Consider the following 24,568-nt stretch of genomic DNA (forward strand, 5'->3'; position numbering starts at 1 on the left):
GTGAATCGTGACATCTCTAGCGTTGTGTGTACCGTGTATATTATCGATGCATCGATGTGTTGGTGAATCGTGACGTCTCTAGCGTTGTGTGTACTGTGTATCGGATCGCTTGAGGATATTATCGTTGCATCGATGTGTTGGTGAATCGTGACGTCTCTAGCGTTGTGTGTACCGTGTATCGGATCGCTTGAGGATATTATCGATGCATCGATGTGTTGGTAAATCGTGACGTCTCTAGCGTTGTGTGTACAGTGTATATTATGGATGCATCGATGTGTTGGTGAATCGTGACATCTCTAGCGTTGTGTGTACCGTGTATATTATCGATGCATCGATGTGTTGGTGAATCGTGACGTCTCTAGCGTTGTGTGTACTGTGTATCGGATCGCTTGAGGATATTATCGATGCATCGATGTGTTGGTGAATCGTGACGTCTCTAGCGTTGTGTGTACTGTGTATCGGATCGCTTGAGGATATTATCGATGCATCGATGTGTTGGTGAATCGTGACGTCTCTAGCGTTGTGTGTACCGTGTATCGGATCGCTTGAGGATATTATCGATGCATCGATGTGTTGGTGAATCGTGACGTCTCTAGCGTTGTGTGTACTGTGTATATTATGGATGCATCGATGTGTTGGTGAATCGTGACATCTCAAGCGTTGTGTGTACCGTGTATATTATCGATGCATCGATGTGTTGCTGAATCGTGACGTCTCTAGCGTTGTGTGTACTGTGTATCGGATCGCTTGAGGATATTATCGATGCATCGATGTGTTGGTGAATCGTGACGTCTCTAGCGTTGTGTGTACTGTGTATCGGTTCGCTTGAGGATATTATCGATGTGTTGGTGAATGGTGACGTCTCTAGCGTTGTGTGTACCGTGTATCGGATCGCTTGAGGATATTATCGATGCATCGATGTGTTGGTGAATCGTGACGTCTCTAGCGTTGTGTGTACTGTGTATCGGATCGCTTGAGGATATTATCGATGCATCGATGTGTTGGTGAATCGTGACGTCTCTAGCGTTGTGTGTACCGTGTATCAATGTGTTGGTGAATCGTGACGTCTCTAGCGTTGCGTGTACTGTGTATCGATGTGTTGGTGAATCGTGACGTCTCTAGCGTTGTGTGTACCGTGTATATTATCGGTGAATCGTGACGTCTCTAGCGTTGCCTGTACTCACCCGTTGCGTATGATGGCGATCCGTGAGGCATCCTTGTCCCTGAAAGTAGACGCAGGCGTAACCCAGCAGTTGAGGACGCTGACGTCAAGGTGAGAGACTGCAAACATATAACAAATGAGTGAATGAGTGAGTGGATATGGTTTTGTTTCAGTTATCAACATGACCCGTGAAGATCCGGGTTAGAATAGGTCTTCAGCAACCCATGCTTGCAGTAAAAGGGGACTATGCTTGTTGTAAGAGGCAACTAACAGGATCAGGTGGTCAGGCTCGCTGACTTGGTTGTTGCATGACATCGTATCCCAATGGGGTGGATCGATACTCATGCGGTCAATCACTGGATTGTCTGGTCCAGACTTGATTATTTACAGACCGCCGTCATATAGCTGGAATATTGCGGAGTGCGGCGTAAAAAACAAAACAAAAAAACTAAGCCTGCCAAATGGCCCATGGCAGGTAACACCCGACTGCCTGGCTGATAATTTTAAGACTACTTACGTGTTCAGTTTTAACATAACTACTTGTAGATTCTTAAGTAATTGTTTGCATTATGTAAAGACTTGATTTGTCTCTTAGTTTTTGTGATTTTTCAATAATAATATTGCCTGAGTGTAAGCAGGTAATTTTGAGTGAGTGAGTGAGTGAGTGAGTGAGTGAGTGAGTGAGTGAGTGAGTGAGTGAGTACAGATCAAAACGTATCTTTTGTGAATAGTCATATAGACACGAAGTACTGATGTGAGTGAGTGAGTGAGTGTGTTTGGGTTTACGCCGCTTTTAGCAATATTCCAGAAATATCACAGCGGGGGACACCAGAAAACGGCTTCACACATTGTAACCATGTTGAGAACTCGGGTCTCGTGTGTAGGTAATTGTGAAGATGAGCAGGCAACACTTTGGGTCACCTGCCCGACTGTCTTGTTGGCTTTTTGAATTGTTACAAAACTGTAACAGTAACTTACTGGCAGTGATTGAAGCCTGGACATACAGCCGGCTTCTCCTCGGCATGGACATGCGCGTGTTGTGTTCCGACTGCAGGAAGAGGTCGTTGCGGTACAGCTGCAGCTGGTAGTCCAGTCCTCCCTGAGGTGGAGCAGAAGGGGGCTGCATTAACGGAATGGAAGTGAAACATGGATGAGATGAAATGTGGACATGAAACATGGATGAGATGAAATGTGGACATGAAACGTGGATGAGATGAAACATGGAGATGACATGTGGATGAGATAAAACTAGGAACAGTTGGTCATTGAAGTGATTGGGAACAGTTGGTCATTGAAGTGATTGGGAACAGTTGGTCATTGAAGTGATTGGGAACAGTTGGTCATTGAAGTGATTGGGAACAGTTGGTCATTGGAGTGATTGGGAACAGTTGGTCATTGAAGTGATTGGGAACAGTTGATTATTGAAGTGATTGGGAACAGTTGGTCAATGAAGTGATTGGGAACAGTTGGTCATTGAAGTGATTGGGAACAGTTGGTCATTGGAGTTTTTGGGAACAGTTGGTCGTTGAAGTGATTGGGAACAGTTGGTCATTGGAGTTTTTGGGAACAGTTGGTCATTGGAGAGATATGGAACAGTTGGTCACTGAAGTGATTGGGAACAGGTGGTCACTGAAGTGATTGGGAACAGTTGGTCATTGAAGTGATTGGGAACAGTTAGTTATTGGAGAAATGGGGAAGAGTTGGTCATTGAAGTGATTGGGAACAGTTGGTCATTGAAGTGATTGGGAACAGTTAGTTATTGGAGAAATGGGGAACAGTTGGTCAATGAAGTGATTGGGAACAGTTGGTCATTGAAGTGATTGGGAACAGTTAGTTATTGGAGAAATGGGGAGCAGTTGGTCATTGAAGTGATTGGGAACAGTTGGTCATTGAAGTGATTGGGAACAGTTAGTTATTGGAGAAATGGGGAAGAGTTGGTCATTGAAGTGATTGGGAACAGTTAATTATTGGAGAAATGGGGAAGAGTTGGTCATTGAAGTGATTGGGAACAGTTGGTCATTGAAGTGATTGGCAACAGTTAATTATTGGAGAAATGGGGAACAGTTGGTCATTGAAGTGATTGGGAACAGTTGGTCAATGAAGTGATTGGGAACAGTTAATTATTGGAGAAATGGGGAACAGTTGGTCATTGAAGTGATTGGGAACAGTTGGTCATTGAAGTGATTGGGAACAGTTGGTCAATGAAGTGATTGGGAACAGTTAATTATTGGAGAAATGGGGAACAGTTGGTCATTGGAGACATGGGGCAGCATGACTAGAAAGTGAATAAATCATAAGGGTAAGTGGTGACAAGTGGTGACTCAAAGTTTGTACCCACATGACAAGAACAAAGCATGGCTTACCTCTGTAGTGAGGGGAACCTGACACTTCACATCGATCTCCATGCTGTGTGAATGGAAGTCCTCATCATCCACATAAGTTGCCTCAGTCAGGTCATGTGATCCCGACCCCGACATCTCGGAGTTGTCGAGCACGGCGCTGCCAAGTTCCTCCTCCATCAGAGGATCTGTCACCTCAGAGGAGTGGATCACAATCTACAACAAAAATTTCATTTATTAATGCTACTACTGTATATCTCATAAAAAGCACAACTTTTACTCCTATTTGACACCCGTAACTTTTACTCCTATTTGACACCCCTAACTTTTACTCCCATTTGACATCCCTAACTCTTACTCCTATTTGACTCCCCTAACTATTACTCCCAATTTACACCCATAACTCTTACTCCCATTAGACACCCCTAACTCTTACTGCTATTTGACTCCCCAAACTATTACTCCCAATTTACACCCATAACTTTTACTCCCATTAGACACCCCTAACTATTACTCCTATTTGACACCCCTAACTATTTCTCCCATTTGACACCTCACTATTTCTCCTATTTGAAACCCCTAACTATTTCTCCTATTTGAAACCGCTCACTATTTCTCCTATTTGACACCCCTATCTATTTCTCCTATTTGACACCCCTAACTAATACTCCTATTTGACACCCCTAACTTTTACTCCCATTTGACACCCCTAACTATTACTCCTATTTGACACCCCTAACTTTTACTCCCATTTGACACCTCTAACCATGGAGATCGGACAAACCCTCAACAGATGACATCATGTGGACCTTGTGGACTGCCAAGCCCAATCAAACTGAAGGATGCATCGCTTCTGAAGGAAATAGCAATGTCAGTTTTATAAAACTTGGCTTATTGGTCTATAAGTTTGATTGTTTGAGTGGCCAGGGACAAGGGAGATTGATGCTGGGGGATTGATGCTGACAAACTATTTTGGCAAAGCTCCCTCTACTCCTTGTTGAGATCATGGCTGATTAGTAAGGCTCACCGCATTGGAAAAGACATTTTCATCATCAACTTGAAGATACTTGGTGTTGCATTTGTTCAGAGCAGTCTTCAGTATGACATGGGTTGAGTTCTCCACCGCTCCGCATAACGGGTTGAGCAGAGTTATCTGCTCCTTGACCAAACCATTCTCCTGAAATGAAAAACATACATGATTTACTCTGTAAGAAATGTAGCAATGTCACATCTACTCACAACCACACAATGTGTACAGGGTGTTCAAATACCAAACTTTCCTACTTGACCAAGTAAAAGCAAAAAATCTACATGCCCTGTCTGATTTTCCACTGGCCCTACTAAATCAGAGAAAGGAAGAAAACTTTAATTTTACCAACATGGCTTCATTAAGTGAAGCAACAGGTAATGGAATATGTGCAGAAGACACAATGTGTGCTAACAGACACACAATGTTACCTGAAGCAGATTGTTGGGGATGGAGATTTCCATGCGGCCATCTTTGCACTGTGTGTGTATTGCACGCTTCAAGTGGTCGGGGGAGTCCCCCCCATCCGATCCTGGACCAATCCCCCCTTCACTCCGGCCAGGTGGGTTATCGTGCAGGGACCATCGATGCTGGTCAGGCACTCGCTTGGCTGAAAATAGTCACAACATCATATTGTTAGCTGGTTCAATGTCGAAATTACAGAGTCAGTCTATCAGAAGACAAAGAGTCCTGCTGCACGCTCTAATGCCTACACATTGCTGTAAAAAGTTACATTTAAGAATAGTCTTATACTTTGTTTGGGGACAGACTATTTGATATTCTGGTGGGGAGCTTGGGATTTTATCCCAGAAACAAATTGTCCCCGAAAAGTATTGACAAAAATAATTATGCTTCAGGCTGTTGAAAAAAAGAAAGAAAACGTTTGCCACAAACGTAACATTGTTGTTGTAAGTTGTGTTTTTTCTAAAAGATTATTCAGGCTCACAGTGTTAATAAAAAAATATATGTGATTTTGCAGATGTTGTTAAAAAATATCTAATTTCCACATAAAAATCCCAGGCCCTCCCCCCTAGGCCCTAAACAAAGTCTAGGGCCATGCTGGGATTTACATCAAGTAGTCTCCAAATGTAAACTGACCCAAATGCAGTTGAACCTAGTGATCAGTTGTACCCGAATTCAGGACGTAATGAACCACACAAAATGTCCAACACGAGACTTGGTTGTATAGACTTGTAATGTCTGACTCAAGGTTTGGTAGTATAGACTCGTAATGTCTGACTCAAGATTTGGTTGTATCGACTTGTAATGTCCGACTCAAGATTTGGAAGTATAGACTCGTAATGTCAGACTCAAGATTTGGTTGTATAGACTCGTAATGTCTGACTCAAGATTTGGTTGTATCGACTCGTAATGTCCGACTCAAGATTTGGTTGTATCGACTCGTAATGTCCGACTCAAGATTTGGAAGTATAGACTCGTAATGTCCGAATCAAGATTTGGTTGTATCGACTCGTAACGTCCGACTCAAGATTTGGTTGTATCGACTCGTAATGAACTACGCAGACTGTCTGACAGGGGCTACTTACAGTTGGGCGAGATGAGTAGCCGGATCCGATTGGCTTGTCTTATCTGTGTGTAGGCCTCTACTGGAGCCAGGTAGTAATCTGCCCACGCAATCAGTTCCAGGCCGGTCGCGTTCATCACCTCCCGACGGAGCGCCACGGTGTGCATCCGGATTCCCTTCAAGTCCACATCTGCGTCCGTCTGTTGCCGAAACAATGCACTTCCTTACCGTACAAATGTACATACAAATAAACAGGTTGTCGACATGTACCACTTAGGTAAACCCACAAGCATGAGTCAATGATGAGTTTAGTGATTGGGTGAGTGCAGCAGTAGAAATTGGCACTAGTCCTGTAGTCCTTGTCAAACTGCCCAATAGTTAAGGTATCATAAGGACAAGCAGAAATTTGCCATTTTTAAGGGTTTTGCTATATGTTATCATTTTAAGGATTAGTGGACTAAAAATGTTATGCCGCTTTAGCAATATTTCAGCAATATCACGACGGGGGACACCAGAAATTGGATTTAACCAGTGTACCCGTGTCGGGAATCGAACCTGGCTCTTGCTTGTGACAAGACAAATGGTTTAACCACTAGGCTACCTGACAGCCCCTAATGGTGAGTTTTAGTCAAGTCATACACATACCACAATTTCAATCCATCCCTGTACTTTCCGACTGCGGACGGCCCACTTGAGTGAGGAGGGGGACTTGAGGATGAGGTAGAAGTCCTTGTTGATTGGTTCGTTGTTCACCGATGTCACCTCCAGCTCCATGCGAGTGTCTCGTTTCAGGAAGGAATCTGGCGGCTCATTCAGCAGTTCAATGATATAGACAGGCCTGCAGCAAATAGGAGCAGAGTGAGCGAGTGAGTGAGTGAGTGAGTGAGTGGGAGGGTGGATCACGGGGTTGGTGCATAGATCAGTCTGCAGCAAACAGGAGCAGAGTGAGTGAGTGAGTGAGTGGGTGGGTGGATCACGGGGTGGGTGCATAGATCAGCCTGCAGCAAGCAGGAGCAGAGTGAGTGAGTGAGTGAGTGAGTGAGTGAGTGAGTGAGTGAGTGGGAGGGTGGGTGGGTGGATCACGGGGTTGGTGCATAGATCAGCCTGCAGCAAACAGGAGCAGAGTGAGTGAGTGAGTGAGTGAGTGAGTGAGTGGATGGGTGGATCACGGGGTGGGTGCATAGATCAGCCTGCAGCAAGCAGGAGCAGAGTGAGTGAGTGAGTGAGTGAGTGAGTGAGTGAGTGAGTGGGTGGGTGGATCACGGGGTGGGTGCATAGATCAGCCTGCAGCAAACAGGAGCAGAGTGAGCGAGTGGATTGGTGGGTGGATGGGTGAGTGAGAGAGTAGGGCTGCTACAGCAAACATCAGAGTGAGTGAGTGAGTGAGTGAGTGAGTGGGTGGGGGGGTGGAGGGGGTGGGTGGATCACGGGGTGGGTGCATAGATCAGCCTGCAGCAAGCAGGAGCAGAGTGAGCGAGTGGATTGGTGGGTGGGTGGGTGGGTGGGTGGGTGGGTGAGTGAGTGAGTGAGTGAGTGAGTGAGTGAGTGAGTGAGTGAGTGAGTGAGTGAGTGAGTGAGTGAGTGAGTGAGTGAGTGAGTGAGTGAGTGAGTGAGTGAGTGAGTGAGTGAGCGAGCGGATTGGTGGATGGGTGAGTGAGAGAGTAGGGCTGCTACAGCAAACATCAGAGTGAGTGAGTGAGTGAGTGAGTGAGTGGGTGGGGGGGGTGGGGAGGTGGAGGGGGTAGGTGGATCACGGGGTGGGTGCATAGATCAACCTGCAGCAAGCAGGAGCAGAGTGAGTGAGTGGATTGGTGGGTGGGTGAGTGAGTGAGTGAGTGAGTGAGTGAGTGAGTGAGTGAGTGAGTGAGTGGATTGGTGGGTGGGTGGGTGAGTGAGTAGTGCTGCTACAGCAAACATCAGAGTGAGTGAATCGATGGGAGTGTGAGTCAGTGATGAGTACACTATAAACGCATAACTCATTCAGCAGTTCAACGATACAGATCAGGCTACAGAAAACAGGTTTTTACACCGAAGTCCATGATATCACAATGGTAAATAATCTGTGGTAGTATAATTTGATAGGCATTATTTGGAAGTTGCTGGATGACAAAGTCGACGCAATTAATGGATAACAACTTCTTTAATTACTGTGAAGGCGACGTGTTGGTATAGATCCTAATACCATTGTCAAGCAAGACTGAATAATGAACATGGTACAGAATATATATACAGTAAACTACGGTTATAATGAACTCAAAGGGACCACTAATTTTAGTTCGTTATAACCGTAGTTCGTTATAAGCATATATACAGCATAACTACAGCAAATAGACGGGACCAAAAAGTAAGTTCGTCATATCCGTCAGTTCGTTATAAGCGTGTTCGTTTTAACCGTACTCTACTGTAGTAGGTGGAGTATAAACAGTAGAGGATTATACAGCAACAATTACATGCTACTGTGGCAGTAGCCAGGACAGAACGTTGTTACCTTGCCATCAGTATCTTCTTGACCTCTGACACACATCCCGCGGTGGGCTGGGCCTGTATGTGTGACGTCACGGCGTGAGGACTGTCTCCCAGCTCCGTGATATTGCACTCATCGCCTGAACCAGCAACTGTCAACACCAAAACAGCTACAAATGTACTCAAGCTCACCAGCATTTGTGGTCTTGTTTCACAGAACGCACACACAAACATTTGAAGAACATATGTCAGACTTTCCTGAATGGCATCTTCCATTATAGAAATCTACAAGTCTCAAGTCATGCAAAGTCTGACAAGATGGCATGTATGTACATGAGATCTCATCACCCCATGATGATGATGGATGAGTATGGTTTTACGCCGCTTTTAGCAATATTGCAGCAATATCACAGCGGGGGACACCAGAAATGGGCTTCACACATTGTACCCATGTCAGGAATCGAACCGGGTCTTCGGCGTGATGAGCGAACGCTTTAACCACTAGGCTACCCGACCACCCCCATCACCCCATGAGGCCATACTCATGATAGTGATGATAGTTTTTTTCACCTTTCTTTGCCCTTCACTCTTTGACCTTTACTATCTTAGGATCTGGCACTCTTTAGTACAATGGATCTGAGTCCTACCATAGAGTTCTGCCATGGAGAACCTACCTACCGAGGATGTGGGTCAAAATCTGTTCAGATCAGTTCAGTGACCCCCCAAGACCTCTCGACCTTAAGCTTTCAAGTACAACTTTCCCCTAGTTCTCAGTACCTTTGAAAAAACCAAAACAATGACTGCTCCCTGACTCAGTATTACCTAGTCCCACTCTAAACAGTAGACTGGTCCCCTCCAACTCGCTATATGACGTCACAGCCTTGTAGCGGAGTGTAGTCCATGACACCAGCTCCTGGCGATTTGAGGTGGCAGGCATTTTTAATTTGCGGTCTCTGACCCGTCTCCCGAGTTTGCTCTTCTTGATGCGTATTGAAGAATGCTCCGGCACCTGTAACAACAATATAACAACTGAAGAATGATTCCACATGGAGCGGAGTATCGCCTGGTATCTTGCGATGTGATACGCCTCACGATACGAACTGACGATATCACAACAAATAATAAGAAATGATGAAATCACTAAAATGCAACTCTCAAACCTCTTGCTTCATACAATTATTATTATCTCAAAAACAACAAGAGTGCTCTGAGAGCACAACATCCCCTGCATGAAATTTTTTAACGAGTCAAATGAAGCTCCGTAAAACAGGGGCAGTAACTATGTCAAAATTTGTCGAAATGAAACGGGACTGCAATATGCATATAATCAACATGTCGACATCTTGTGTGTAGAGTGTCAGGGATATTCTCTGGAAACTGGAGGAGGAGTAGATTTCATGAAGCTCCGTAAAACAGGGGCAGTAACTCTGTCAAAATTAGTTAAAATGAAATGGGACTGCGATATGCGTATCATCAACATGTCGACATCTTGTGTGTAGTGTCAGGGATATTCTCTGGAAACTGGAGGAGGAGTTGATTTCACAAGGTTAGTACCCTCTGTGGGACGGACAGACGTACGGACAGACAGATGTACGGACAGACAGACGGACGGACGGACGGACGGACTGTGCCACGACATAATCCCCCTTCGCCCATTCTGGCCCGGCGGGGGATAACTTCCAAACGAAAAAAAACTGAACCAATTAACTGATGAAGATTTAAAAAATAATCATGCAGGAACTAAGAGGAGAATGAATGAGTTTGGTTTTATGCCGCCTTTAGCAATATTCCAGCAATATCACGGGGGGTGGGGGGGACACCAGTAATGGGCTTCACTCATTGTACCTATGTCGGGAATCGAACCTTGGTCTTCGGCGTGATGAGCGAACGCTTTAACCACTAGGCTTCCCGACCGCCCAACTTATAAGGAGGAGAAACAATATCATTGACAGAATACTAGACAAAGGAAAGAAATGTTGGATAACTGATCTTGATTTCTTGATTTGTAACACCACATTGAACTGTATTTCAGTTAGAAAACGGCATGTCAGCTTGCTGTGACCTGGTACATTACTCTACAGTAACCTAACATATCCAGGTTAGCCAAAAAATGATATCACTTTGTTTTACGACAAGCATAGTTGCCCCTTGAGGCAAGCATGGGTTGCTGAAGGCCAATCCTCTACCCGGATCTTCACGGGGAAGTAATATCTCCAACACAGCCCATGTTAAACTCTATTTGCCTTAAGGACAATGAGGACACCAGCCCAGCTGATAGAGGAAATATTGTGAAGGAGAAGGGCCCAAAGAACATACATGCATCAAACAAGCCCAGCATAAACAGATATGTACCACCCAGTGAGACAAATTAGCTCCTAGTTACCGGCAACTGTTTCAGATTTTCATTTTAGACCTTTTGATCCCAGCATCCATGTAATCCTTTATTTACCATCGGGTCTGAAATACACGTTCAAGTGGCCGAGGGTATCGCCACCATGTTACTCACAGGCCTCCAGGCCTGCAGGGCCAACAGAGACATTAAATAAATCTCAACTGGCAACACTCATTGGATCCATTGCGAGGGTAGCTGCTGGGATTCCCATCAACCTGCAGGGTTTTCAATGTGATTGTTGTAACACATGCCACTTTGGCTGCTTTGCAGGAATGGAAAACATTTGATTTGGCCACAGGCGTTTCATATTCACACTGTAGTTTACTTCCTTATTGCTAATGTTAACGTTTCCTAATACAGAGTTTCAATTTGAGTGAGCAACATTCCATCAATATCCTCGCTGAGGCTTCACCCATTGTACCCGTGGGGAATCGAACCCGAATCTTCGGCGTGACAAGCAAATGTTTTAACCACTTGGCTACCCCACTGCACCGAGTTCAATGTGAAGCCCTTTTTCCAGCAAAATCGTCCAGGTTAAGTGTTTTAATTTGAGGTTTGTTTGTTTGTTTGTTGTTTAACGCCCCACTCATCAATATTCCAGCTATATGACAGCAGTCTGTAAATAATCGAGTCTGAACCAGACAATCCACGAAATTGGGATACGATGAACTGCATCAATCAAGTCAGCGAGCCTGACCACCAGATCCCGTTAGTCGCCTCTTATGACAAGCAGTCGCCTTATACAGCAAGCATGGGTTGCTGAAGACCTATTCTACCCTGGATCTTCACAGGGAGACAAGCATAGGTTGCTGAAGACCTATTCTACCCCTGATCTTCACAGGGAGACAAGCATGGGTTGCTGAAGACCTATTCTACCCCGGATCTACACGGGGAGACAAGCATGGGTTGCTGAAGACCTATTCTACCCCGGATCTTCACAGCATGGGTTGCTGAAGACCTATTCTACCCCGGATCTTCACAGGGAGGAAACTAGGTTTCACTGGACTACAGATGGCAACATGAGCTATCTTGGTTCACATAAGTTGACGAAACACTGGATTGTTTTGTTTGTTTATATGATGGTGACCTGTCTGGACCAGACAATCCAGTGATCCAAATTGTGAGCAAAAATCCTCGCTATCAAAGGTACAGGGTCATGCAATTAATCAAGTTGAATTATTCCAAGGAAATTATACCATCATAATTATGAATAGAGTTTCGGAAAATTATATTTCAGAATATAGGCATCAAAGGCAATTATACATAGGAGCTCCAGTCTCAGAATCATAGGCCATTAAACAGAAACTCTTGATAGTCTCAGAATCACAGGAGCCAGGGATACTGGACAGCTTTCATTAATGAAGGATAATCATTAATATACAATGAAAGAACATACTCCCTTTTTCTTAACTGAGACCTAACCCACCGCAGTTTCATCAATCAGTTGGAAGTACTTGCTTTCCACGACAGTTTCAACCCATCCCATCCTCCCACTCGAGGTAAAACACGTCCAGAAGCAATCTGCTGAATCCTCAATCAGTGGATTCCGTCTCCTCTGGGTGGAACCTTCCCCATCTAGCCACATTCATAATGAAGTGTATCCAAGGTGAAATAGTCTTCCAGGCAAGAAAAAACAAGATGGAGGCCGTTCTTTGTCTTATCGGAAGATCAGTGGAGGAAGGAGATCTTTAGCTTTGAAGAACAGCTTTATCACAGAAATCAAAGACCAGCACACACGGGGAAGTTGAAAGCTTTTGACGACAAATGTGTTTTGAGCAGCACATCGTGTGGGGCCATGTCTAGAGGCCGGGGTTCAAACACAGAACTGCCGACACTCAACACTTCCAACACCAGGAGCCCTGGAATCCCGAGTCTGGAGAGAGGCTGTTGGGCATTACTCGTTACCATCAAAATATTCCCTTTCATCCCATTCCCTCATCACAAACAGAATAGGATAATGCACATTTCCACCTCAACACAATGAGGCGCTAGGTTTTCAATTGTTAAAAAAGGTTACAGGACAATAATCCTTGACATCAAGATAAAAACACAACAACAATTATCGGGAAATCACATAACAGTGGAGTGAGCGAGTATGGTTTTACACGGCTTTTAGCAATATTCCAGCAATATTCCAGCAATAGGACAGCACGGGAATGTGGTGAATTGAACCTGGGTCTTCAGCGTGATGAGCCAACGCTTAAACCACTAGGCTACCCCACCGCCCTAAATCACATAACAATCACATACAGAGGAATCTGTCTACTCTGGATAGCTGTCAATACCCGATCAAATTTATGGTTCAGAATTTTCTACAGTACATTAATTAAACATTAAATAAAGTCTGTATAAACCAGACTTATATCCCAGTCCCACGTAAGTCCAGTTTAGACTGATTCCTCTTTATTACATTCTCAACCATAAACTATCCATTTTGAGAGATCTAAAATTATGTTTGTTTGTTTGTTGTTTAACGCCACTCTCAGCAATATTCCAGCTTTATGACAGTGGTCTGTAAATAATCGAGTCTGGACAACACAATCCAGTGATTGACATCATGGGCATCGATCCATGCAATTGGGATCGATGACATGCATCAACCAAGTAAGCGAGCCTGACCACCTGATCCCATAAGTCGCCTCATAGGACAAGCGAAATCGCTGAAATTATGACCCTGCTTATTCCATTACATGAAATTGATCTGGTATTATTTCACAAGATGGCGCAGTTCATACTTCAGTAAATCATGAATCAGGTGTCATACTGGACCTCCATCGTGTGGACAGTCAGTAACAGAACACTACAGGACACTTCAACAAGGGACAGAACTCTTGGGGCTTTCAGCCTCCCTTGGAGAAAGCAGTGCGGCTGTAGAAATGTCAAGTCTGCCTCTATCTGAACATGCCCAGCTGCCGGACCTAAGGTAGATATATTTATACACGTCCCTGCATATCAAATCGAAGACAGGTTCACAGCACAATACAGCAACATCAACAAGCCTGTACAAGCTATCGCCATCATCGGCTTCTAACCCAGCAACACTCGGCACAAAGCAGCTAATCTAAAACATCAGGCCAACTCAAGCTAATACTCCTGCCATTTCGCCTCCGATATTTAGGACTGTGGAAGAAAAAGTGTGCGGCACATTGATGATATGAAGCGTGTTTTGCGAGTACCACTTGTTGCCTGCTTCCCAGGGTGCACCTGGGCCCCTTGTGTGCGGATCTAGCACAGCCACTCACAACAGGCCCCGTCCGCTTTGATCCCCATCAACCTTACAAACTGGCCATGTGGCGCCCAGTTGCATACAACTTCCCAAGCAGCTTTAAATGTCACTTCCTTCCCTAAGATGAATGAACTGCTGCCTCAGTTTCTATGTCCGCAGATAATCATAGGATGGGATCCTGTTGCTGTGAAGACTATTCAACAGCTAGAGTGAGTGAGTGAGTTGGGTTTGACGCCATTTTTAACGGTAATTTCATGGTAGGTCAGTTTAATGTGGGAGGATGGCCCAAAGTAATGCAGGTCTCAGACATATACCACTTTGGAGAAAACGACGGGTATGGGTGAGGTGGGGTGAGGTGAGGTGGGGTGAGGTGAGGTGAGGTGAGGTGAGGTGAGGTGAGGTGAAATGGGGTTTAACGTCACGTCCCAGATTATTGCACTTATATAGCAACATGCATGTACGTGTATGTGTGTGTGTGTGGCTGATTGTACTAGTCCTGATGCCAATTTATAGTGCAAGCACACTGAGATACCATGCTGCAGTTTAAAGGGGCACTGATCTAACGCAATTCCCCGGGACTGGTTGTTGCCTTTGTTATTGTTTTTTCCCAGTGAGTACCCGGATGTATAGCAGAAATCTAGACTAGTTCGCGACCTCTGCTGCGCCATTCGTAAGCGCATTAGTCACTTTTATGGGTAGTAATTAGGGCGTATGGTCACATTGATCAGCAAAATCAAATACAGTTTTCGAGATAATAAGGAAATGTAGGTATCTTTGTGAATAGCATCGGTAATGGTGTCGAAGTTTTGATAAGTCACTTGCTTGGTAATTTTGCGATTTTCGTTTACACTATTTTGACTTGCAACACAAAGTATATATTTCTACTGAGCATATGCTTTTTTATAGTGTGTATATTTTTTTACTGTCAAATGTGTAACAAATTTATTAAACGTCTAAATATTCAGTTATTTTACAAAGTGACTGAAAAACATTTCCATCTTTATTATTATGACAACGAATTCCAAACATTTTGATGTTTAATGTCATCACCAAGAGACTGAAAATGTAACGTTGAAAAGTACATTTCTAAGTTGTTTGGCTTTTAATCCTACATAATAATCTGTTGTGATGTTTGTAGGCCCTTTTGATCGTCTTGATCAATCTGGACAGATTTTTTAGTCAAAATGACTGAAATATTTACACATTTTATAAATTGCCTGAGAGAATCACATTTTACAAACTGACTGTAATATTTACACGCTTACAAAGAAAAAGACCTGTGACAACAACGTCTATCGCGCATTGAAGAATTTCCCAACCAAGACGTAGAGAAACAAGAACGAATCGGTTCAAATGAAGGAAAACAAAATGCAGATATCATAATTACAACCTACCAAATTTATGTGTATAAGTTTTAGGCAGCTTCCTTGTTCGAGGAATGTATCCGTGAATATCCACACAAAGGAACAACATCCCACTCGTCTGCAGCTGTACAAAGAAACTTATTCGATGCCACGTGTCTCAGTAACAATCAAATATTTTAAAAGATATTTATCGTTTCGGGATGTTATAACCCGTGTTCGTTTCTCAACTGATCGCTTGGATTGTTTCAGGTGTTTTACATAGGTGTCAAGTCTCAGTGGTCGGCTGAGAAAGCCCACGTGACAACTATTTTCATAGCGTCCACGGTTCCTAAAAATTCCATTGAGTGATAGATAACAATGATCAATCAATCAACGTATTATCAGTTAACCCTTTGAACAAAGTATGTTGTTTTTACATCGGCACTTCGCGCCATGATATGAGTGTATTCCCTTTGTTTTAGTAAACCTAGACATGTAAACACTCACTCTTGACATATCCACTGTGCAAGATAACAGTGATTAATCAATCAACGTATTTTCTGTTAATCTTTTGATGACTAGAACGATCCGTTGATTTACAAAAAAAGTAAATCAACTGATCATTCATCTCTTGCTGGGCTGCCACGTGCATATTACATAACACACATTTCACCTCACTTCAAACCTGGATTTAGATTGAATAATTACCCCAGACACAATAAATGCCAAATGGGAACCTTTGTCAGGTAATATAAGTGGTGCTACCACTAATTGTACCTGTAATAAATTCATTAACCGAGCATCAAGTGAATGACGACAAATACACAAGTGTAGGGTTATACGAGAAAACATGGATGACAACAAGGGAGTAGTAATCGTATTATCGACGCAAGCCGAAATCCGAAAATGCTTTCACTGCATGGATACTGTTTTTAGTATAAACTATAACCATCTGGGGTATTTCCAAATGACGACATCCGATGAGCTCCCTTGTTCTTTTTTTCTGTTTGTTTAGGCTGAAGAAATGAATTAACATGCGCCCTTTGTCGAAATCTTTATAGATCACAGTTAACCAATCAGTGTTCAAAAATGCGTAAAACAAATATTGCCTCCAGCCTCCAAGTTTATTTAGCTGTCCTTGCAGACGGTACCCCAGTCTCTGGTCACGCTCAGTTGCGTTGCAGATCATCCGGGTACTCACGGGGGAAAAACAATAACAAAGGCAACAACCAGTCCGTTAGATCAGTGCCCCTTTAACATGAATACCCCACTCAAACACAGTTTACTGACTTCGAGCTGCCCAGTCCTTGTTTTAGCCCCTTAATGCCGAGTGCAGGGTAACAACAAGTACAATCTTTTAACTTCTTTTGGTATGACGCGGCCAGGGATCGAACCCCCGACCTTTCGATCTCTGGGCAGACGCTCTACCACTAGACCAGGGATGCGGTCTCCACGGGTATGGGTATAATGCTGACAAACGTAGAAATATAGTCGGGGCGAACTGGGTATCAAACCCACAATCATAGGTAATGGGCATGATCAAAGGGCAAGAAAAAGCATGGAACGGAACGGAACACGAGAAGATGTGCAGGTGGTGCATGGACTAGTGTTACAGTGTTTGACACTTCTGCAGCCTACAGTCAGTGTTCACTGTGTCAGGTGGTGGGGGACACTTATTAGTAATCATGTGTGTCTATCCCAGTTGTCATTGAGCCCAGCATTTAAGTTAATTACACAAGTCAATATAACACTATCCCATAGTCAGTGTGTGCCTAGGATATAACACTATCCCACCAGTCAGTGTATGCCTAGGATATAACACTATCCCACAATCAGTGTATGCCTAGGATATAACACTATCCCACCAGTCAGTGTATGCCTAGGATATAACACTATCCCACCAGTCAGTGTATGCCTAGGATATAACACTATCCCACAATCAGTGTATGCCTAGGATATAACACTATCCCACCAGTCAGTGTATGCCAAGGAAATAACACTACCCCACAGTCAGTGTGTGCCTGGGATATAACACTTAGTAACCCCACAGTCAGTGTGTGCCTAGGCCATAACACTATCCAACAGTCGGTGTATGTCTAGAAAACAACACTATCCCACCAGTCAGCATGTGCCTATGATATAACACTACCCCACAGTCAGTGTGTGCCTAGGATATAACACTACCCCACAGTCAGTGTGTGCCTAGGATATAACACTATCCCACAGTCAGTGTGTGCCTAGGATATAACACTACCCCACAGTCAGTGTGTGCCTAGGACATAACACTACCCCACAGTCAGTGTGTGCCTAGGATATAACACTACCCCACAGTCAGTGTGTGCCTAGGACATAACACTACCCCACAGTCAGTGGGTGCCTAGGACATAACACTATCCAACAGTCGGTGTATGTCTAGAAAACAACACTATCCCACCAGTCAGCGTGTGCCTGTGATATAACACTACCCCACAGTCAGTGTGTGCCTGGGATATAACACTACCCCACAGTCAGTGTGTGCCTAGGACATAACACTATCCAACAGTCGGTGTATGTCTAGAAAACAACACTATCCCACCAGTCAGCGTGTGCCTGTGATATAACACTACCCCACAGTCAGTGTGTGCCTAGGATATAACACTACCTTACAGTCAGTGTGTGCCTAGGACATAACACTATCCAACAGTCGGTGTATGTCTAGAAAACAACACTACCCAAGAGTCAGTGTGTGCCTGGGATATAACACTACCCCACAGTCAGTGTGTGCCTAGGATATAACACTATCCAACAGTCGGTGTATGTCTAGAAAACAACACTATCCCACCAGTCAGCGTGTGCCTAGGATATAACACTACCGCCTGTGATATAACACTACCCCACAGTCAGTGTGTGCCTAGGATATAACACTACCCCACAGTCAGCGTGTGCCTAGGATATAACACTATCCCACCAGTCAGCGTGTGCCTAGGATATAACACTATCCCACAGTCAGTGTGTGCCTGGGATATAACACTTAGTAACCCCACAGTCAGTGTGTGCCTAGGATATAACACTATCCAACAGTCAGTGTATGTCTAGAAAACAACACTATCCCACCAGTCAGCGTGTGCCTAGGATATAACACTACCCCAAAGTCAGTGTGCGCCTAGGATATAACACTACCCCACAGTCAGTGTGTGCCTAGGATATAACACTATCCCACAGTCAGTGTGTGCCTAGGATATAACACTATCCCACAGTTAGTGTATGCCTAGGATATAACACTCTACCACATTCAGTGTGAGCCTAGGAAATAACACTATCAAATCAAGTTTTTCTTTCTAAAAGTACCACTATGGGATGCAATATTCTGATCACCATTCCCGCAACAGGTAATTCTGATGCCGGTTCATGCAGGACAATGTGAAAGTGCCATATACTGCGAGACTTCCAGTTTCCACAGCGACCCAAACACTGTAACACTTGTCACATTCTACATCCTCCGATTCAGTTCCGACAATGAGGAAAAACCTGGCTACTGCCCACGCGAAACTTGGTGCAACCCCACTCACCCATTAAGTAGCTCCGTCGTTTACCTAGTGTGCTGACAGAGAGGAAATTCCTGTCCGTTGCGGACCCCACCTTACATAATAGTCTCCACCTGTACACACCTCGAACCAACCCAGCTGAAAAACATTTTCCTCCAAATGGGTACTCCTACAAAGATTGGAGAAAAGGGCTGTTCCCTCCTCCTCCCTACTTATGTAAGCCACATTGTTTAGCAGTCACACATGGTCCAATCAAGGCACTGTTGATAGTTGGCAGGGGGAGAAGTGAACTCATTAAGTCACGAGTCCTTCAGATGAACACAGAAAAGCCCTTTTCAGTAACTCCACTAACCTTGTGGGTACATTAACATGATTAACTACTCGGCAAAGTAGTACCAGCTACAGGATGTACTGTGTCAGTGTCCGAAGCTTGCTCAGTTATACACCAGTGACATCAGGTGTTATACAACTACTGGGCATATTGGTATGAGCTACAAGATGTACTGTGTCAGTGTCTGAAGCTTGCTCAGTTATACACCAGTGACATCAGGTTTTTACAACTACTGGGCATATTGGTATGAGCTATAAGATGTACTGTTATATGTCTAAAGCTTGTTCAGTTATACACCAGTGACATCAGGTGTTATACAACTACTGGGCATATTGGTATGAGCTACAAGATGTACTGTGTCAGTGTCTGAAGCTTGCTCAGTTATACACCAGTGACATCAGGTGTTATACAACTACTGGGCATATTGGTATAAGCTACAAGATGTACTGTGTCAGTGTCTGAAGCTTGCTCAGTTATACACCAGTGACATCAGGTGTTATACAACTACTGGGCATATTGGTATGAGCTATAACTATAAGATGTACTGTTATATGTCTAAAGCTTGTTCAGTTATACACCAGTGACATCAGGTGTTATACAACTACTGGGCATATTGGTATGAGCTACAAGATGTACTGTGTCAGTGTCTGAAGCTTGCTCAGTTATACACCAGTGACATCAGGTGTTATACAACTACTGGGCATATTGGTATGAGCTATAACTATAAGATGTACTGTTATATGTCTAAAGCTTGTTCAGTTATACACCAGTGACATCAGGTGTTATACAACTACTGGGCATATTGGTATGAGCTATAAGATGTATGGTCATATGTCTAAAGTTTGTTCAGTTATACACCAGTGACATCAGGTATTATACAACTACTGGGCATATTGGTATGAGCTATAAGATGTACTGTTATATGTCTAAAGCTTGTTCAGTTATACACCAGTGACATCAGATGTTATACAACTACTGGGCATATTGGTATGAGCTATAACTATAAGATGTACTGTTATATGTCTAAAGCTTGTTCAGTCATACACCAGTGACATCAGGTGTTATACAACTACTGGGCATATTGGTATGAGCTATAAGATGTACTGTTATATGTCTAAAGCTTGTTCAGTTATACACCAGTGACATCAGGTGTTATACAACTACTGGGCATATTGGTATGAGCTGTGAGATGTACTGTTATATGTCTTAAGCTTGTTCAGTTATACACCAGTGACATCAGGTGTTAAACAACTACTGGGCATATTGGTATGAGCTATAACTATAAGATGTACTGTTATATGTCTAAAGCTTGTTCAGTTATACACCAGTGACATCAGGTGTTATACAACTCATCGTGTTATGTGTACAATATCGAACCCGATGTATCACTATGACAACATCAGTGTCACACAAACACCGTCTACGTGACACCCACAATAGCCATAAGAACATGCCAGGTGTGACGTGTACAGTTGAAACATCACACCCGATGTACCAGTACAACAACACCGGGTGTTTCAACTGTGATATACCGAACTACGTCGTGGATTACACCGACTGAACCGAGTGCGAAGCTGCCGTCATCAGGAGGGCTGCAGAGAGGTAGGTGTTCCACCACTGGTGCCTTGCCAAAGCCTGGCTTCTCCATGTAACACACTGGAACCACAGCTAGAAGCCTTGCTCCAAGGCTGTACTGAACGATATGTCGTTCGATGTATGTAATTCTGTCTGTATAATACGCAAGTCTAGATCAGCGTTAGAAATTGGCACTGGTCTTATAATTCTTACCAAACTGGCCAGTAGTTAAGGTGTCATGAGAACTAGTAGAAATTTGCCCTGTTTAAGAGTCTTGCTAAACGTTATCATCATAAGGACTAATGGATTAAAACTGTTAGTTTCTATAGCTGTACATAAGCGGATAGTCTAAGGACGCATAGAGACAACTTGTTCTTATTATTTATATAATCCATAAATTATGATTTCAACTAAAACTTATTGTGGAGAGTCTTGTGCAAGTCTATGCAGCTGTCAGCAGGGAAGTGATTTCCTCCACCAAGCAGCCCCTCCTCCAAACAGTATCATGCCCCTCCCAGCATGGAGTGGGAAGAGGTAGACTTGCACAAGTCTCTAAGGCAATAAACATTATTCTAAATCATAAGTTCTAGATTATGTAAATAATATGAATAAGTTGTCCCTACAAGAGACTGGAGTCCTTACTGTCCACATATCCAGACTTGCTTATTAGGAGGATAGAATTTCTACACATCCATGGACTTTTCTTTCAGTACAGCCTTGCAGCAAGGCTAGGGATGAGGCACTATGGCTGGTTCTTTCAAACCGAAAATGAAAACCACATCCCTGACAATTACACCAACAACAAACAGCTTTTTGTAACTAGAAAAACTGCAGCGAAAGTGATTAACAGGTCAAAATCCAACTTCCAATGCACTACCCACTGGCAGGTATTCCAGGAATGGGACTTATACAGTGAACTGTGGTGGAGAGTAACGCACTGGAGGACAGGCATCCTGACGGACGAGGAAATAATTTGTTGGACTGCCGAATTTATTCCCACTACTTACAGTGGCTAGATGATCTGAAACAAGGCAGGGAGATACAGCTCGTAACACCAGTGAAGAAACCATCCCTCCGTTCTGCCCCATTTCAGAGCACGGCCAGCTCACAGTACTGGGTAATTGGGTGGGGTTGGTCGTTAGTGGTGCTAATTACACATGAATGTGGAACAGCTGGCCTACTTACCTCCCCTGCCTGCCGTACCAACCACTATCACACTAGAGGCTGTTCGGAGACCAACCAATGCACTGATCGGTGCATCAGATGGCGAGAGGCAGACCTTGCTAATTCTCAATAAGAGCCCCATCATCTTAGCATTAACATCTAAACACCCATCATTAACATCATAACACCTACAACATAAAAAACACCATCACCACCATTCAACAATCTGTCACCACCATTCAATCATGTCACCATTCAACCATCTTTCACCATTATTCATTATTCAACCATCTTTCACCACCATTCAACCATCCTTCACCACCATTCAACCATCCTTCACCACCATTCAACGATCTGTCACCACCATTCAACCATGTCACCATTCAACGATCTGTCACCACCATTCAACCATGTCACCATTCAACGATCTGTCACCACCATTCAACCATGTCACCATTCAACGATCTGTCACCACCATTCAACGATCTGTCACCACCATTCAACCATATGTCACACTCACTCAACCACCAGTCACCATTCAACTATCTGTCACCATTCAACCATCTTTCACCATCATTCAACCATCTGACAACATCATTCATCCATCTTTCACCACCATTCAACCATCTGTTTCCACCATTCAACCATCTGTCCCCACCATTCAACCATCTGTCACCACCATTCAACCATCTTTCACCAGCATTCAACCATCTTTCACCACCATTAGCTGTCATAGCTGTAGCACTAAGATTCCGTAAATCCAAGTTTTTACAGAATATACCCATCGGAAGGGGTTGGCGGAGAAGAATCATGCCTACTTCATCCTCACCCCCCACAATGTCAAGAACACCCACCCACACCCACCCCACCACCCCTAACCCCCTACCCTATATCCACTTACACCTCCATCCCCGATGAGTCATGTAAACTTCACTGAACTCGCCTCCCACCCCACGCACAAGATGATACCAACAAATTGAAAGGATACAAGAAATATCCCAGAATGAAACTGTCTCAACGCTTATCTTATAACAAGAGTTATCTACAATTACAAAGGACATGAACAATTAAACCACACAATAAATTTGATCCGTGCTATTTCCATGAAATGTCAAAGACAACCTTACAGAATGTCCAAGTACAACAAAACTGTGGTTTGCCTGTTCTGTGAGAGGCCACACTGGTTGAAAAGTAGCCTGCAACCAGGGTCAAGGATTCAATTCATACAATTCTGTCCTGTGTCATGATACGCCAACATCCATCAGGAGTGAGTGAGTGACTTTGGTTTAATACCATGTTGAACAGTACTGCAGCTATATCACAGAGTGTCAGCTTGATGCGGGAGTGATGCAAGTTTCAGATGTTTACCACGCAAGTATGGGTATGGTGCTGACAAACCTAGAAACAAAATCAGGGCACACTGGGATTTGAACCCACGATCACTGAAACTAGCCATCCTACGAGACGAAGCCTTGCAGAGCGAAGCACATAAGTGAGTGAGTGAGTTGGGTTTAACGCTGCTTTTAACAGTATTCCAGTTATATCGCGGTGCTTAGTGTGGGAGGAAAGCCCAAAGTGATGCAGATCTCTGACATTTACCACTTCTGTGAAACCCACATGCACGGGTATGGTGCTGACAAACCTAGAAACATAATCGGGCTGAACCGGGATTCAAATCGATAAACTCTGCACAACGAATCGCGGCACCTAAGATGACTGGGCCACCAATGCCCCTGTAAAGCACACACAGACTGCTGCCTCACCCCTCCCCTCATTACAAGGAGGCGTCAATAATGGCTGACTTCAGGTGAAGCACATTTCCACAAAAGTTAATTATTCCTCATGTTTCATCAAACTACTAAATGTCACTAAAACTACTAAAGTCACCTTTCCTCCTTGTTGTAATTCAAGAGCTTTACCAATATCGAGAACTGACATTAAGTCACTAAGTTTTTAAAGAGTTCCTCGGTTGAATTGTTTTCAATAAATAAAGGATGACAGAGAATTTCTTCATTTTCAGAAACTGAAGAAAGCTGGACTTGCCTAAGTATTGTCGATTTGTGTTGGGAGTTTTTAGATATTTTTGCTTCAGGGTAAGTTTTTGTTTACGGTATTTCCTGGATACTTATCTGAGTGGAGAAAATTGATATATTGAGCAAAACACAGTGTGGTCGAGCCTGCGATGAATTATACATGAGAGGGACTGTCTGTGGCCTAGCGGATAGAGCGTCTGCCCAGAAAGTGAAGGTCAGTGGTTCGATCCCCGGCCCTGTCAAACCCAAAGACATAACACATGGATGTGACCGTCTGGCGCTCGGCATAAAGGGGATAAAACAAGAACTTGTCGGCTCAGAGTCAGTTTACAGCAGAGTCAGTATACAGTGTTTAAGTGGGGTATCCATTTCAAGCTGTTGCATGGTACCTCAGTGAGCTAGTCGGCATTAGTCTGGACTAGTCAGAAATAGAAATTAGCACTAGTCCTATAGTCCTTGCCTAA

At 43.8% G+C, this 24,568-nt stretch overlaps 1 protein-coding gene across 2 annotated transcripts in view; it reads right to left on the minus strand.

Moving 5' to 3' along the window:
- LOC124145633 (transforming growth factor beta receptor type 3-like) overlaps nt 1-24,568 on the minus strand; it is a 102,025-nt gene that overhangs the window by 13,714 nt on the left and 63,743 nt on the right. Inside the window, exons 5-13 of one of the 2 annotated variants that reach the window (XM_046515482.2) lie at nt 9,339-9,525; nt 8,542-8,668; nt 6,699-6,891; nt 6,076-6,253; nt 4,960-5,138; nt 4,529-4,678; nt 3,526-3,717; nt 2,141-2,261; nt 1,185-1,281 (exon numbers count right to left, since the gene is read on the minus strand). In XM_046515482.2, coding sequence (XP_046371438.1) covers nt 1,185-1,281; nt 2,141-2,261; nt 3,526-3,717; nt 4,529-4,678; nt 4,960-5,138; nt 6,076-6,253; nt 6,699-6,891; nt 8,542-8,668; nt 9,339-9,525 — 1,424 coding nt within the window. Of the gene's footprint in view, nt 1-1,184; nt 1,282-2,140; nt 2,283-3,525; nt 3,718-4,528; nt 4,679-4,959; nt 5,139-6,075; nt 6,254-6,698; nt 6,892-8,541; nt 8,669-9,338; nt 9,526-24,568 lie in introns of both variants that reach the window. The other variant, XM_046515481.2, reaches the window with a different exon arrangement.

This window comes from Haliotis rufescens, unplaced genomic scaffold, assembly GCF_023055435.1.
Source record: "Haliotis rufescens isolate VD_foot unplaced genomic scaffold, xgHalRufe1.0.p SCAF_8, whole genome shotgun sequence".
In the NCBI taxonomy this organism is placed as follows: domain Eukaryota; kingdom Metazoa; phylum Mollusca; class Gastropoda; order Lepetellida; family Haliotidae; genus Haliotis; species Haliotis rufescens.